We start from the raw sequence: 16,132 nt of genomic DNA on the forward strand, positions 1-16,132 counted from the left end.
TACCATTTATGGAGCATTTGCTGTGTCAAGCATTATGCTAAACACTTTTTCTGCATTATCTTGATTAAACCTCACAACAGGTATGAGGTAGCACAACTCCTTTTTAAAAAAGCAAAAACTAAAGGGCAGAGATCTGAGGTAACTTTGTTAGCTCACAGCCACATGGCTAAGTAGGTGGTATATCTGGAATTCAAACCCAAGTTGTCAGAGTCTAGAGTGTCAGTTCTAAACTGCGATATCACATTAAATTTCTAGTATATTGTTCTTCTATTTTGTCTTATGTATATACCACATATGTCTATTAAAAATAATTTTTTATAAATCCCCAAATGGGATCATACAGCACATAGTTTATTTTATAGAGTGTTTTCGTTTTCTACTGGACATACATATTTACCATGTGCATACGATGTGTCAAACACTAACTCAGGCACTGGTGGCAAAGAGTGAACAAAACAGTTTCTATTCTCAAGTAAATTACTTTCTCGTGCGGTGGGCAATGAAAATGAATAGTATTTCAGGTGGTAATAAATGTAAAGAAAAATAAAGCAGGTAGGAGAAGAGAAAGTGGGAAAAGAGATGCTATTTTCTAGAAGATGACCTATTACATAGCTATAACATCATTATTTAACCTATCTTCAATTCATGAACAATCAGATTGTTTCTAACTTTTTGCTAATAAACACTATACTGACAGAAACATCCTAGTGCATCACCTTTTTGGACAACTCTAGTTATTTCCTCAGATTGCATTTCTAGAAGTAAAAATAAACTTTTTAAGGATGATGCATCTTGTTAAACTGTCCTCCAGTAAGTCTAGAGGAACTGCATAAATTGTATACACTACCACCAATACAAAAGGGCACTGCTCCTCCATAATAAGTGTTACTTGAAAACAAAAACAAAATTATGGTAATTTAACAGAAAGAAACACTTTATTATCTTTAGTTAATCTGCATTAAAATTTTTTTAATGTTTATTTATTTTTGAGAGAGAGGGAGACAGAGTGTGAATGGGGGAGTGTCAGAGAAAGAGGGAGACACAGAATTCAAGGCAGGCTCCAGGCTCAGCTGTCAGCACAGAGCTTTACGCAGGGCTCAAACTCACAAACTGTGAGATCATAACCTGAGCTGAAGTCAGATGCTCAACCGAATGAGCCACCCAGGCACCCCTAGTTAATCTGCATGTAAAAAGTCAAATCTTTGGGGTGCCTGAGTGACTCAGTCAGTTAAGCGTCCAACTTTAGCTCAGGTCATGATCTCGCGGTTTGTGAGTTCGAGCCCGCGTTGGACTCTGTGCTGACAGCTCAGAGTATAAAACCTGCTTTGGATTCTGTATATCCCTCTCTCTCTGCCCCTCCCCACTCATGTTCTGTCTTTCTCTCTCTCATTCAAAAATAAATAAAAACATAAAAAAATTAAAAAAAAAGTCAAACCTTTATATGGACGCAGCCCAAGTGTCCATCGACAGATGAACAGATAAAGATACAGTACAAATATACAACGGATTACTCAGCCATGAAAGAGAGTGAAATCTTGCAATTTGCAACATGGGTTGAGCTAGAGAGTATTATGCTAAGTGAAATAAGTCAGTCAGAGAAAGACAAATGCCGTATGATTTCACTCATATGTAGAATTTAAGAAATAAAACAAACAAGCAAAGCGGGGAGAAAAAGGTAGAGAGAGACACAAATCAAGAAAAATACTTTTAACTATAGAGACCACACTGATGGAGCTAGGGAGGTGGGGGGTGGGGTGAGAAATGGGTGAAACAGGTGATAGGGATTAAGGAGTGTACTTTTGTTGTGATGAACACCATGTGATATATGGAACTGTTAAGTCACTGTATTGTACACCTGAAATTAATATAATACTATATATTAACCAACTGGAATTAAAATAAAAACTTAAAAAAAAAAAAACTTTAGGGGCGCCCAGGTGGCTCAGTCGGTTAAGCGTCCAACTTCGGCTCGGTCACGATCTCACAGTTCGTGGGTTCGAGCCCCACGTTGGGCTCTATGCCCATGGCTCAGAGCCTGGAGCCTGTTTCAGATTCTGTGTCTCCCTCTCTCTCTGCCCCTCCCCTGTTCATGCTCTGTCTCTGTCTCAAAAATAAATAAACCTTAAGAAAAAAATTTTAATAAGTAAATAAGTTTAAAAAATAAAATTAAAAAATAATTAAGTAAATATAAAGTCAAACCTTTGTTGTACATATTTCAAATTGTTTTCCCAGTGTACCGTCATCTGCCTCTTTTTTTTCCCATCTGGCTTTTAATCTCGTTTCTAGTTTTCTGAATTGTTATAAGATCAAATCTGTTCATCTTTTCCTTTATACTACCTTTCTTTGCTTTTATATGTGATTTATATTTCCCTCAGGTCTCCATTTTAAATCATCTGTACTTCTTCTTAGAATATAGAGTTAAAAACAAAATTCCTCTCCACATATTCTCCAACAAGGAGATCATTTTCTAAAGCCTCTCAGCAGATAAAAGGCTGTATCTTATATCCTTTCAAAGTATATTCTTTTTTTTTTTAATTTTTTTTAACGTTTATTTATTTTTGAGACAGAGAGAGACACAGCATGAACGGGGGAGGGGCAGAGAGAGAGGGAGACACAGAATCGGAAGCAGGCTCCAGGCTCTGAGCCATCAGCCCAGAGCCCGACGCGGGGCTCGAACTCGCGGACCGCGAGATCGTGACCTGAGCTGAAGTCGGACGCTTAACCGACTGAGCCACCCAGGTGCCCCCAAAGTATATTCTTATATACAAATGGAAAACTTAGATTATCCAATTCTATGAAAAATTTCAAGGATTCTTACCTCGACCTAACACACAAATTGCCATCAAGTTTGATGAATAATAAGTAGAATGGAATTTCAGTAGTTCTTGCCTTACATCAATGCCTTCTTGGTTTGGTCTAGTCTCCAAAGTATATTTGTTTCCTGAAAAGGAAGAAACACATTTCTTAGAAAAAGAAAAATACATGGACTTTAAAGTTATATTACTCACATTGCTGTAAAGTAAACTTAAAAAACAAGAGTTCAAACTAACAGACATAATGATTAGTTAATATGCCTGAAAGTAAGCTGGATAAACAGGATAGAATAGTACAAATTAGTAACATTTTAAACTATAGAGAGTTTTCCCTCAGGAACTTAAAGTGCTTTATGAAAATTATACACCTTAAAATCCCTATGAGATAGCAGATATTATGAGCACTCATAAGACAAAATGAGATCTACATGGCCTCCATTCACACTTACTTTAATTTTCAATTCCCTATGTACTCCATAATTAATTGAAGAGAGTCCTTGAGGGATCTTTTCGGAACTTACCAAGTTACTTGTGGAAAGAAATGTACTATTCTTGGCTGAAGCATTAAATTTGTGATGCGAATTCTCATGGATTTGATCTAGACTGGTAAAAATAGGATGCAATGCTATTTTTGTAAGTCTCAAGCAATGTATATAGTGTACCACTATGAGATCTCATGAAATTTAATAACTAACTCAATTAGGGTGAAGCATGCAAGTCAAAAGCAAATGGTCACAATCTGTAAGCACTACCTTTCTAACAAAAATCTTGCAATTCAGGGAGAGAGAGACAGAATTCCAATGACTGCTGTCTCCCCCAAAATGGCACCTTGACTAGAAATATCCTCAAATCCTAAAATACCCTAAAAATCCTAAATAGCTTTTATTTATTTTCATCTGCAGAGATGAAACTATGGCAGAACACATTCTTTATATGTCCCCTCCCCCCAATTGGGTCATTAGAATGGCTGCTGAATTGGCATCTGAAGAGTCCCTCTCCTCCTGAATCTGGGTATCTAGAGAGAGCCACCAGATGGCGTTCCTAAATCCATTGTTTAGCACTGTACAGCTGCATAGTCCTGAGCCAAGATTCATGCCTGAATGCTTGAATCAACAGATCTAGTGGAGAGTGTGTGCAAACAACAGCCTAGCAAGAGTTCATTAACCTTTTTCTAGTCACAAAAGGATCAGATATGCTCATATTCACTAGCAGTAGCTTGCTAGTCAAGTTTTCAGGTTCTTAACAAATCCTCTCAAGTTCACACTAAAGATGTGTTCTACTTGGGGTCCTGAGACATCCCTTCACTTTACCTGAGGGATTCAGGTGTTTTTAAAAGTATTCAGAAGAAAAAGCACTTTTTCCTGGGTAATGGTTTGAAGTTCTCTTATATTAAGATAAAACTAGATGGTGCCTTTCTTTTATACTAATAGAAGATTCCAACAGCCTCAATTCCAGAGGGACTACTCCATACAGCTTCTTTAGTCATTTACTCTGCCAAGCTCAGATTCCTACAATATGTGAACTAAGAATGACAAACTGAGAGACTCAAATCTGGAGAAATTTAGTTTTATTTTAACAGGCTATAAATGTGATAGTGTGAGACCAAAACCAGATTTTTGTCTAAATGTGATCTGATTTGCCTATTCACAATCAGGTCAATATTCTGGGTTAAAAAAAACAAAACAAAAACCCTCAAATCAAAGCTTATGAAGACCAAGATCATGGCCCCATTTAGAACTGAAAAGTTCCTTCAGGTTGACCAGCTCTAACACATTCTGCTTGGATTTTAATATACCTGAATATCCTACCATTCTAGTTCCTATCCTTTATCTTCAGACCCACTTTAAAAATAGAGGTAAAGTAAGAACATACCCCAAACATAATAAAACACAGATCATGGCAAAACACTGGCAATGCTATATTAAAACGAGCCAAAGAACCATGACAGAATACTAGACAGCAAAGAGAATGAACAATCTACTGTTTATACACAACAGTATGGATTAAGTTCACAACCTTAAGGTTGAATGAAAGAAGCCAGACACAAAGAGCATACACTTTTTCATTTCATTTATACAAAGCAAAAAAACAGACAAAACTAATCTGGGTTATGAGAAGCCAGACAGAGGTTACCCTTAAGGGATGGACAGTGACTACAAAGAGGCAGAAAGACGGCCAGTGAGGTGCAGTTAATGTTCTGTTTCTTCACTGCCTGCTGGTTCCATATTGTGCTCAGTTTTTTAAAATTCAAGGGTTCATACATAAGTAATAGCAGTACATTAATTTAACTGATTCTTCAAATAGCAGCAAAGGTAAAAACAGCAATAATTTATCAGAACCACACACACTTTCCTGCAAATTTACTTCAACAAAAGGTTAAAAGAAAAAAAAAGAGCCAAAGAAGCCATTATCAACAACAGTCTAGCTCACCTGAGGTCCAAAATCTTAATGATACAGGATCTCTGACCAAACTGCTAAACAGAAGCTCAATCACATTTGCTCAATCTATTTGCTATAAAGAGATACCATTCTATGAATCTACATACTCATTTCTTTGCTGCCTACACGTTTTCAGTTTTTCTAATATGTGATGACAGTAGGAAATTATGGTCCATTTGGGAATACAGCCCAGATGGCTGTTTCATATCCTTAGAAGTACCTGAATTAGAAACAGGAAGAGGTTCTCCACTATGACTCTCTTGGGATCAGGATAATCAGCTCTCAATCCATTGACAGAGAAACATGGATACCAGGTACACATGAGCCAACCAAATATTTTTCTTAATAATTTTTAAGAATACATACATACATACAAAGCATTTTATTTGGCAAGTGGCTGAAGAAGATGTCAAAGATTCAAAGCATAAGAAAGAACTGACTGGCATACCATCACTGGCTTGAAGAGAGAGGGGACTACATAGCAGGGAATGCAGGTGATATTCAGGAGCTTGGAGCAGCTGAGCATGGAAATGGTGATCTCAGTCTTATGGCCAAAAGGAACTGAATTTTGCCAATGGTTAAGAATGATGTTGAAAGATGTTTTTCCCCAGAGCCTTCAGAAGGAAACTTTATGTGGTCAGTATCTTGGTTACAGCCTTGTGATGCCCTGAGCAGGGAATCCCATGCCATGTCAGACTTCTGACCTACAAAACTGTGAGCTAATAAATGGGCGCTGTTTAAACACACACACACACATACACACACACACACACACACACACACCTCAAAAACAAATGGGCCGAAGACTCCATCTTGCTATTAAGTTTATTAACCCTTTTATAACAAATCCTTTAAAAGAGTTAGCTAAAAACAGGAAGGCTAGCTGGTAGAATTTCTCAAGAAATAGACGACGAAATGACAGGAAAAGCAGGGCATAATGTACAGAACTTTGGAATCAGTCCTTGAATCACCAGGTGAACTCTGTCGGTGTTGGGGCCATGACCCTTAGGTAGGGAGGAACAGGCACTGGCTTTGGTGTTCACAGAGCTCTCATCTAATCCAGCTTCAGCCATCTTCTGGTTGCATGACCTTAAACAAGTCACTTTACTTCTCTTAGGTTCAGTATCAATTCTGACATTGCTAGGTTTACACCAAATTAGAAAAAAAAAAATGCATGTAGACAAGCTTAAGAGTAATATTTCACATTCAATAAATAGCAAAAATACGAAAGCCTGATGATGTCAAGTGCTGTTTAGGGATGTGGAAAAATGAGAACTCAGCCACTACAAGAGAAAGTGTATTTTAAATCAACCACTATAAGCAACAACTTGACAATATTTATTGAATGTGAAGATGTACATATCCTACTACACAGTAATTCCACTGCTGGACACGTGTACCCTAAAGAACTGTGTGCAAGGACATATGTACAAGAATGCTTATAGTAGCACTATTCCATTAACAGGAAGACAGATAAAAGAGTGACATATTCAGCGAATTTTTCAAATAGCAGCAATAAAAATTTAAAAACTTAACCAGAGGCACATTCACCAATATGGAGAACTCTTACAAATATAATGGTGAATGAAAAAATACAAGTGGCAGAGATTACTCACAATAAAATACCATTTTTGTAAAACTAAAAACTATACAACATATTGCTTAGAGATAAATACATGACTAGAGATATTAAACAAAAAAACAAACAAACAAACATGGTAATAGTAGTCACGAAACAAACTTAAGACAGTAGTTACCTCCCAGAAGCAGGGGGGAAAATGCAAATGAAGAAGGGCACATCAGATGCCCAAACTGTATTTGTAACACTCTGCGTCTTTAAGTAGTATGTAGGAATGATCTGGTAAATGGTTTTGAACCTACCTCTTTTATGACAGTTAATGAATCTGTAAAAAGTTTAAAGTACTTAATACTTCATGTATAACAAAATAAACACACAATAAACAACAGCTACTGCTGTTATGATGTGAATTGTAGGAGAGACTCCTGGCTTCTGAGAATATCATAGAAATGGTAGCACCGAAGTAGAGAAGAAAGCTCAGTAAATGGTCTAGATAACTTTCTTCTACCTAAGAATCCATGGTGGAGAACACTGTGAATATGGCTGGGAAAACAAATACCAGTTCAGTCTCTAGACACATACTGTCCTAATTTAGCGCTAACTCAGCTAGGTCATTTGTATCAAACTGAAATGCTGCTACCAAAATCCTGAATCTTACCTTTCTGGCTCTGTTACCATTACAGTGAGCTCCAGCAGTGGACTGAGGATATCAGGGTTGCTGACTGGAACCCTTCTACTCTGGGCCTGCTGGAGAGAGCACTGGCTTGGCAGCTGGAAGATTCAGGGTTTCTTGTCCTGACTCCATCACATATCAATTAAACAACCTTGGAAAAGTCTCCCAACATCTCCAAGGGGTCATTTATTTGGTCGGCAAAATAGGGCCAACAGGGATACAGGCCCAGTTGTTAAGAGCTAGGGCTCAACAACCCCCCCCCCCCCCACCACCTGCATTTCCTAGCTGTGAGATACAGGCAAGTTTCTCAACCTTGCTAGGCCCCAGTTTCCTTATTTGTAACATAGAATAATAAAAGCACCAACCTCAGAGGATTGCTAGGAGGATTATTTGAATAATAAAGGCTCAGCATAGTGCCTGTCAGACAATAATTATTTAATATTAACTTGGGTTGTTATGAAGCTTATGAAAAGTGATAATGGATATGAAAAAGGTTTTGTAAATTATAAAGCTCAGTAAATGCTAGCCTACATTTTCATTGCAACAACTACTTTAAATACTATTAAAAAGAAAAAAGCTTACAAACTCAGTACTAATGTATACAAATACCAAATTTCAAGAAAAAGAATTTATTTTCCTGGAAAATTCTGAAGCCAAGCATATATATCTTATCATGTACGAAAGACTGAGTTTGAAGTTTTAGAAATCTGTTTTAGAAACTAGAGCCGTCTTGGAGCGCCTGGGTGGCTCAGTCAGTTGAGCGTCTGACTTCGGCTCAGGTCATGATCTCACAGCTCATCAGTTCTAGCCCCGCGTCGGGCTCTGTGCTGACAGCTTGGAGCCTGGATCCTGCTTCAGATCTGTGTCTCCCTTTCTCTCTGCCCCTAACCCACTCACGTTCTGTCTCTGTCTCTCTCAAAGTACATAAACATTAAAAAAAATTTTTAAGTAGAAACTAGAGCCATCTCCAACTGTATGTGTGATAAAGCTCTCATGGAAGGTCAACTTGCTAGTTAAAACCATGAAAATCTTAAGTGTTTTCTGAAAACCCAAGATTCTAAAAGTCATGTTAATATATCTATAGCTAATTACTTGGAAGTACAGTTGACCCATGAACAACATGGGTTTGAATTCATGGGTCCACTCACCTGTGGATTTTTTCCAATAAATACAGTACTTGTATAAATAAATACAATTCAATAAATACTATAAATGTATTTTCTCTTATGATTTTAACATTTTCTTTTCTCTAGCTTACTTTATTGTAAGAATACAGTATACAATACACAAAACATACAAAATATGGGTTGTTTACATTATTGGTAAGGCTTCTGGTCAACATAAGCTATTAGTAGTAAAGTTTTGGGGGGATTCAAAAGTTATACATGGGGGGGCGCCTGGCTGGCTCAGTCATGGGAGTGTGTAATTCTTGATCTCAGGGTCATGAGTTTGAGTCCTATGTTGGGTGTACAGATTACTTAAAAATAAATAGAGAAAAATAGTTACACATGGATTTTCAGCTATGGGAAGAGTCAGCACTCTTAACTCCCACACTATTCAAGGGTCAATTGTATTATACATTTTTTTTAAAAAAAAAAAAAAGCTCTTTCTTGGGGATCCTGGTTGGCTTAGTCAGTTAAGTGTCTGACTCTTGATTTCTGCTCAAGTCATGATCTCAAGTTCGTGAGATGGAGCCCCACACTATCAGCACAAGCCTGCTTGGGATTCTCTGTCTCTGTCTCTCTCTTTCTCTCTCTCTCAATAAGTAAAAATAAATAAATAAAAATTAGGGACACCTGGGTGACTCCATCGGTTGCGTGTCTGACTTTGGCTCAGGTCATGATCTCGCAGTTTGTGGATTCAAGCCCCACACTGGGCTCTGCACTTAGAGCTCAGAGTCTGGAGCCTGCTTTGGATTCTGTCTCCCTCTCTCTATCCCCTATCCCCCAACTCACACACTGTCTTTCTCTCTCCCAAAAATAAACAAACACAAAAAAATTAAAAATAAACAAAAATTAAAAAGCTCTTTGTTCCTGCTATGGCATTCTTCTAAAAATCCTGGAAGGGACTAAAGCCTTTTGAGACATACAAATTTTCCCATAAAATTCTAAAGGGCAATTCTCCTGCACTTGGGTTAGGACATGCAAGGATAAGATGTAAGTTATGAGATGGGACTAGAGATGAAAACCTCGTAAATGCCTCAATAAAGCACCTGTATACTTGGTTAATCCAGTTCTAGGTTTCTGTAAATTTCTAATTTTCCATAGACACATACGCTAGCAAGGAAAAAAAAAGACAATAACAATGAAAAACAGTATCCGTGGAAAAACTTAGGGAATATTAAATGAGTAAGTGGGCTGAAACAATTCAAATATTTGTATAACCAAACAAATGAGTCATCATTCAAGGATGCTAGGGAACCAATTCATTATTTTGAAAACTGTAAATGAAGGGAACGAATCAAGCATTTGTATTGCTTTTCCTATAACAACTGTACCACTGGGTGGTCAAATAGTAGGAGAAATAACAGAATTAGAATTAGGGAAGTGACGCACTGAAGATGAATGGTTGCAACACTAGACATTATATGACCCTGACAGAAGACCACATCACCACCTAGGAAGTCTTGTCCAAAAACCCCATGAATCTGATCAAGCCTCTATACTCACTGCCAATTTGTGGAAATACAGAGGTCAGAGATAGGAATATGTTAAAATATATTGTTGGGGATGCAAGCAGGAAAATCTAGGCTATGAAAAGCTCTATGCAGCAACCAACCTCATCCTTCAATAAATAAATTCCAGGGTGGGGAGGGGAGGGAGATAAGGATGAACCTATACCTACAGAGTAAAAGATATTTAAGGACCTATCACTCACTAACATTTGAACATCATGTGGACCCTACTCCAAATAAACTTTTAAAATTACAGGTTTTTATGAGACAACTAGAAATATGAAAACTAGATTGGCTATTAGTGATAATATTGTTTTTAAAAGAGTCCTCATCTTTGAGAGGTATATAATGAAATCTTTTTGAGTGAAGGGATATGCGATCTAGGATTTCTTCAAAACAATACAAGGGGGTGAATGGGAATGTGGATCAGTCTGGACGGACCAGAAGCAGGGCGATGCATACACGAGATTCATTACAGTATTTGCTTATTTTTGTGTTTTAAATTCTTCATTTAAGAAGGAGGGAGAGGGGCACCTGGGTGGCTCAGTCGGTTAAGCGTCCAACTTTGGCTCAGGTCATGACCTCATGGTTTGTGAGTTCCAGTCACAAGTCAGGCTCTGTGCTGACAGCTCAGAGCCTGGAGCCTGCTTCAGATTTTGGGTCTCCCTCTTGCTCTCTGCCCTGCCCCCACTCATGCTCTATCTCTAAAAAATAAACATTAAAAAAATTTTTAAATTTTTTTTTTTTTTCAACGTTTATTTATTTTTGGGACAGAGAGAGACAGAGCATGAACGGGGGAGGGGCAGAGAGAGAGGGAGACACAGAATCGGAAACAGGCTCCAGGCTCCGAGCCATCAGCCCAGAGCCCGACGCGGGGCTCGAACTCACGGACCGCGAGATCGTGACCTGGCTGAAGTCGGACGCTTAACCGACTGCGCCACCCAGGCGCCCCAACATTAAAAAAATTTTTAAAAAAATAAAAGGAAGGAGACAAAGAGAAGAAGGTAAGGGAGGAAAAGTAAATGATTAACTTTTATCAGGATCTGATTTTGTATCATTACCATCATCTCAAGATCAGGAGTCCTTCAGTTATCTTGTTTGCATTTCCTATTTTTCATTTCCAGTCCATTTTCTTGCTCTGTTCCTTCCTTTTCCTATGCAAAGTGTCCTTTGTTATAACTATTCTAACTTGTTTTCTCCAAAAGACACTGGGCTCACTCCTTGGTCCTTTCTTTTTGTCATAGTTCTGGGGGCCAACCTAACATTATGGTAAAGCACACAGGCTTTGAGTTCAGACTGACGTGATATCAAATCCCCGAACCCACAAAGTAAGTTCCACCACCACCCCACCTCCCTCTCCCTGCATGCCCCTCAAGGCCATTCTCTCTCAGTATTCATTTCAACATCTGTCACAGGGCATGATGAAATTTCAGTACTGTGGTAAACATTAAGTGAAATCATATTAGGTAGAATACCTACTCAGTGTGTGGCATTTAATACTCATACAATAAATATTAGTTCCTTTTCCTCTTAAATGGCTCTTCCTTTCTTCTGCTTAAGAAAATCCTACCTACCCTTCAGGAGAATTCAGTTTGCATATCCTCTGAGGTCCTGGAGAATTCAATTCCAGGCAACCCTAAGCAGGCAGAATAGAATAGTGATTAAAAGTAACAGATCTGGGTTTAGAGCATGCCCCAGCACTTAAAGCTGAGTGATCACAAGCAATTTATCTTCTCTCAAGTCTTAGTTTACTCATCTATAAAATGGAAATAATAAGGGTATATACCTACTGGGAATACTGTAAGAATTAAACAATCCAGGTAAATTACTTAGCACAGCAGTCAATAAAAATTAGCGAGGAGGAGGACAAAGAAGAGATAATGATCCCAGAAAACTAAACCCAAGGTTATACTCCAGTGAAATCCTGGGTGTGTCTTAACTTTCCAACACAACTATAAGCACTTTGAATGTAAAGATCCTGGTTACATTTCTTTGCATATTCTAATGTACTTTACATGTAGGGGGGTTAAAAGAAGAATTACTTGTCAACTAAGAGAGAAAGACTCATCTGGGCCAACTTGTAAGACCCTGCTCAAATTCTTATCCTATAGTTATTCACTCTACTATGTTTTGTAGTTTGTACTAAGTAACAAACCCCCCTTCTTCCACACGCCCTTCCACTTCACCTTTCATTCCACTTATAAAAGGAGTGCCTGCTGTTTCCCCTACCTACTTGACTTCCTTCTTTTATTTTCTTTCCAGCTGCTCCCATCATGTCTGTGGTGTTAGGTTAGAGAAACAGATCACTAAAAAATAACCAGAACTAAGATTTTCTCTTTTCTTTTTCCTTTTGCAAAGTATTTTTTAAAATCCAACTTATTAAACGTTATTATAGACCCCAGACTTTTCTCCAACCACTTCACACGGACAACCTCACTTAATTCTCATGTCAACCTGATATGGGAGGAAACTGAGGCCTACAGAAGTTAAGCAACTTGCCCAGTGTCCCTGAGCTAGCCAGTGGTAGAGCAAATATTTAAATAGAGTGCTGCCCAACTTAGGAGGCCAAACTTTAAATCACCTAGAATATACTAGTTAGAGGTGGGAATCCTGGCTGAAGTTTGAGGGTAGGAGAGCCATAAAGGGATTCAATGAAGACATGTGTGGAGACAGATTTAACACAAAATATCTAGGAAAACAACTTTCAAACAGAGTAACTAACTTGAAACAGAAAAATACTTGCCAGATGTCAGTTTGAGAATGTGAGAACTCTCAGCATGGGAACGAAGATACAAGAAAAAGAATAGTAATTTAAGGGCTTGTCCCACTTGGTTAGACAAAGGTTTGCAAAACCAAACGCTTACCAGAACAAGACAGGTAACCTGCAGCTATCTTTTGACACAGATGTGCTTATGTAGTAAACATACAAACAGTCCCCACACACAAAAGGAGGCCTTCTTCTGCTCATCCTGAAAAGTGTCACCCTCTCAGCCTTTCGTTTTTCCATTTGTGATAAATGGGTAAAAGAAATATTTCATTTACCCGTAAATTTTAAAACTGTGGAATATTTATAAATGTTTAAACATACAGACTTACACCATGTACACCTATGTACTCACCACCCAGTTTTACCACGCTTCACATTTTGCCACATTTTGTTACAAATCTTTCTCCTCCTAGAGATACAGTCTCTCCTGCCTGTCTCTGTCTCCCCACTCGCAGACATACTAAAGGGAAGTTGGTGTTTAAGCATTCTCATGCACATTTTATACTAGATCATATACACATACAGACATTACGAGATGCAGTATTGGTTTGCCTGTCTTCAAATTTTATAGAAAGCTATCACACAAAACACATTCTGCAACTTGCATTTTGCTCAAAATATTTTGCTCTTTACCTGGTTTCATACATGAGTTCTAGCTCACTCATTTTAACTTTTATAGAATACTCTACTGTATGCATAGACCAAAATGTATTAATTTATTCAACTGTCGCTGGACATTTAAGTCATTTCCTACTTTTCACTAGTTCAAAAAATGCTTCATGAGAATTCTTGTGTATGTTCCCTGTGCACAATAACTAAAGTTGTTTCTCTCTAGAGTACTTGTGAAGAAATGAATTCCTTGGGTCAAAGGGAGTAGGCGTCACTTTATTAGACATTGCCAAATTGTTTTACAAGGTGGATGAACCAATTTATTTTCCCATCAACAACATGTGAGTTTCTGTTTTCCTGCATCCTCACCATAATCCTCAGTTCCGCCTGACTTTGTTGCCGCCAACCAGATAGGTGTGAAATGAATATCTCAGTGTTTTTATTTTTTAATTATTTATTTTAATTTCCCCCTGATTTTAATGATTTGAGCATCTTTTTTATGTTTACCCAAATACCCTCTTCTGTAAACTCCATATTCATATCCTTTGCCTATTTTTTCTAACGAGCTGTTTTATCTTTTACTTATACAACTTTTTATGTTACATGCTTTGTAAATACCTTCAATGAGTGTATGGATTATCTTTTGCTTTTATGTCTATTGAACAGAAATTTTAAATTTTGATGAAATCAAATTTATCTTTAAACCTATGATTTATCTTTACCTCTAAAAGATACGGTTTGTGATATTAGTATCAGATGTACAATCCAGTGACTCAACAATTCTATACTTCACTCAGTGTTCGTGTAAGTGTACTCTTAATCCCCTTCACCTATTTCACCCATCCCTCTACCCACCTCTCTTTTGGTAACCATCAGTTTCAGTTTGTCCTCTATAGTTAAGAGTCTGTTTTTTAGTTTATCTCTTTTTTTCTTTTAAGAATGCTTTCCTTAAGATGAAAAAAATCTGTGTTTTCTTCTACAAGTTGTAAAGTTTCCTTCCCATAATTAGGTCTAACTGACCTGGAATTTATTTTTATGCATGGTATGACATAAGCATCTAATTTTACTTATTTCTACACAGATAACTAGTTTCTCCTCTCCTCATCTATTTGTAATGTACCTCTGTCTTAGGTCAAATTTCTATGTACGTGTGCTATGTTTCTAGGGTCCATAATCTCTTATCTTCCTGTATTCTTGCAATAGTTCCGCTACTGTAACAACTAGAACAGGAAGTCTTGGTATCTGGGAGAATTAGTCCCTTCTTTGTTGTTCTTAGTATCTTAGTTATTCTTGGCCCTTTACTCTTTCTTATTAATTTTATAATCAGATTATCAGGTTCTTCAAACAAACAAAACAAAACCTAGGGCTTTCAATTGGCACTGCATTGAATTTAGATAAATTTGGGGTGAACTTACATTTGTGTGATACTGAGGTTACCCATTCATGAACATGGTTTATCTCCCCATTTACTCAGGTATTCTTTTATATCCACTATATGTTTCTCACACCTCTTGTTAGATTCATTTCTAAACACCTTAAAGCTACTTTTATACTGTAAATGAAATTTTTTTTCCTGTAATGTTTTTCTAAATTAATTACTATGGATACAAAAATACAATTTTGGTGTTTCTTGTCTTTAGGCAACCTGGGTGAATTATCTCAGTGTTCAGGAATAAGTTTTGCTTCCTTTTCTACCTCTTTTTCTTTTTTTTCTTTTGCTTCCTTTCTACCTCTTATATAGCACATTGCCTTCTCTTGTTTTACTGCAATGATACAGCTGAATAAAAAAGTTATTACAGGGTATTCCTGTTTTGTTTTCACCTTTCAATGGAAATCCTTTTGAAACCTCATCAATAATTTTCATGTTTGATGCAGGTTTTTATCAGCTCCAGAGTTTTTTGTGGTTTTTGTTCATGAACAAGTGCTGAGCTTTATCAAATGTCTTTTCTGAGCCTACTAAAATGACTGCCTAACACTATGGACTATTTACACTGTGGGTTGGAACCCATTTGATTGTAATGAAATTAATGTATTGACAGACCAGAATTTTTTTTTTTTTTTTTAAAGAAACAGAATATAACAAGGTATACCAAGATATTAGGCAGATACTGTTTGGTAAAAATGTTTGTTTTAGCTGCTTACACAAACACACGTATATGTGTTCTGAGTTGCTAAGTAAAACGTGCTTCTTACAGTGGGTTGTATACAAAAGAGTTTGAAAGCAACTGATCTATACTATTTTGAAGCATGAAAAACCCACTAGAAAGGACAAACATCTTATCGCAAGGTTTTCTTAAAAATAAATAATGCTTGGCTTTTGTTCATTTAAAAATAGCCAGCTTGGGCGCCTGGGTGGCTCAGTCAGTTAAGAATCCGACTTTGGCTCAGATCATGATCTCACAGTTTGTGGGTTTGAGGCCTGCCTTGGGCTCTGTGCTGACAGCTCAGAGCCTGGAGCCTGCTTCAGATTCTGTGTCTCTCTTTCTCTCTGCCCCTCCCCAGCTCACATTCTGTCTCTCTCTCAAAAAAAAAATAATAATAAAATAAAATAAAAACATTAAAAAAAATAAAAATAGGG

At 37.4% G+C, this 16,132-nt stretch overlaps 1 protein-coding gene across 4 annotated transcripts in view; it reads right to left on the bottom strand.

Annotated features, from left to right (window-relative positions):
• IDE (insulin degrading enzyme) overlaps window positions 1–16,132 on the bottom strand; it is a 113,147-nt gene that overhangs the window by 49,000 nt on the left and 48,015 nt on the right. For all 4 annotated transcript variants that reach the window (XM_043596986.1, XM_043596985.1, XM_043596987.1 and 1 more), the window contains exon 5: window positions 2,819–2,941. In XM_043596986.1, coding sequence (XP_043452921.1) covers window positions 2,819–2,941 — 123 coding nt within the window. The remainder of the gene's footprint in view (window positions 1–2,818; window positions 2,942–16,132) is intronic.

The sequence above is a fragment of the Prionailurus bengalensis genome, chromosome D2 (genome assembly GCF_016509475.1).
Source record: "Prionailurus bengalensis isolate Pbe53 chromosome D2, Fcat_Pben_1.1_paternal_pri, whole genome shotgun sequence".
In the NCBI taxonomy this organism is placed as follows: domain Eukaryota; kingdom Metazoa; phylum Chordata; class Mammalia; order Carnivora; family Felidae; genus Prionailurus; species Prionailurus bengalensis.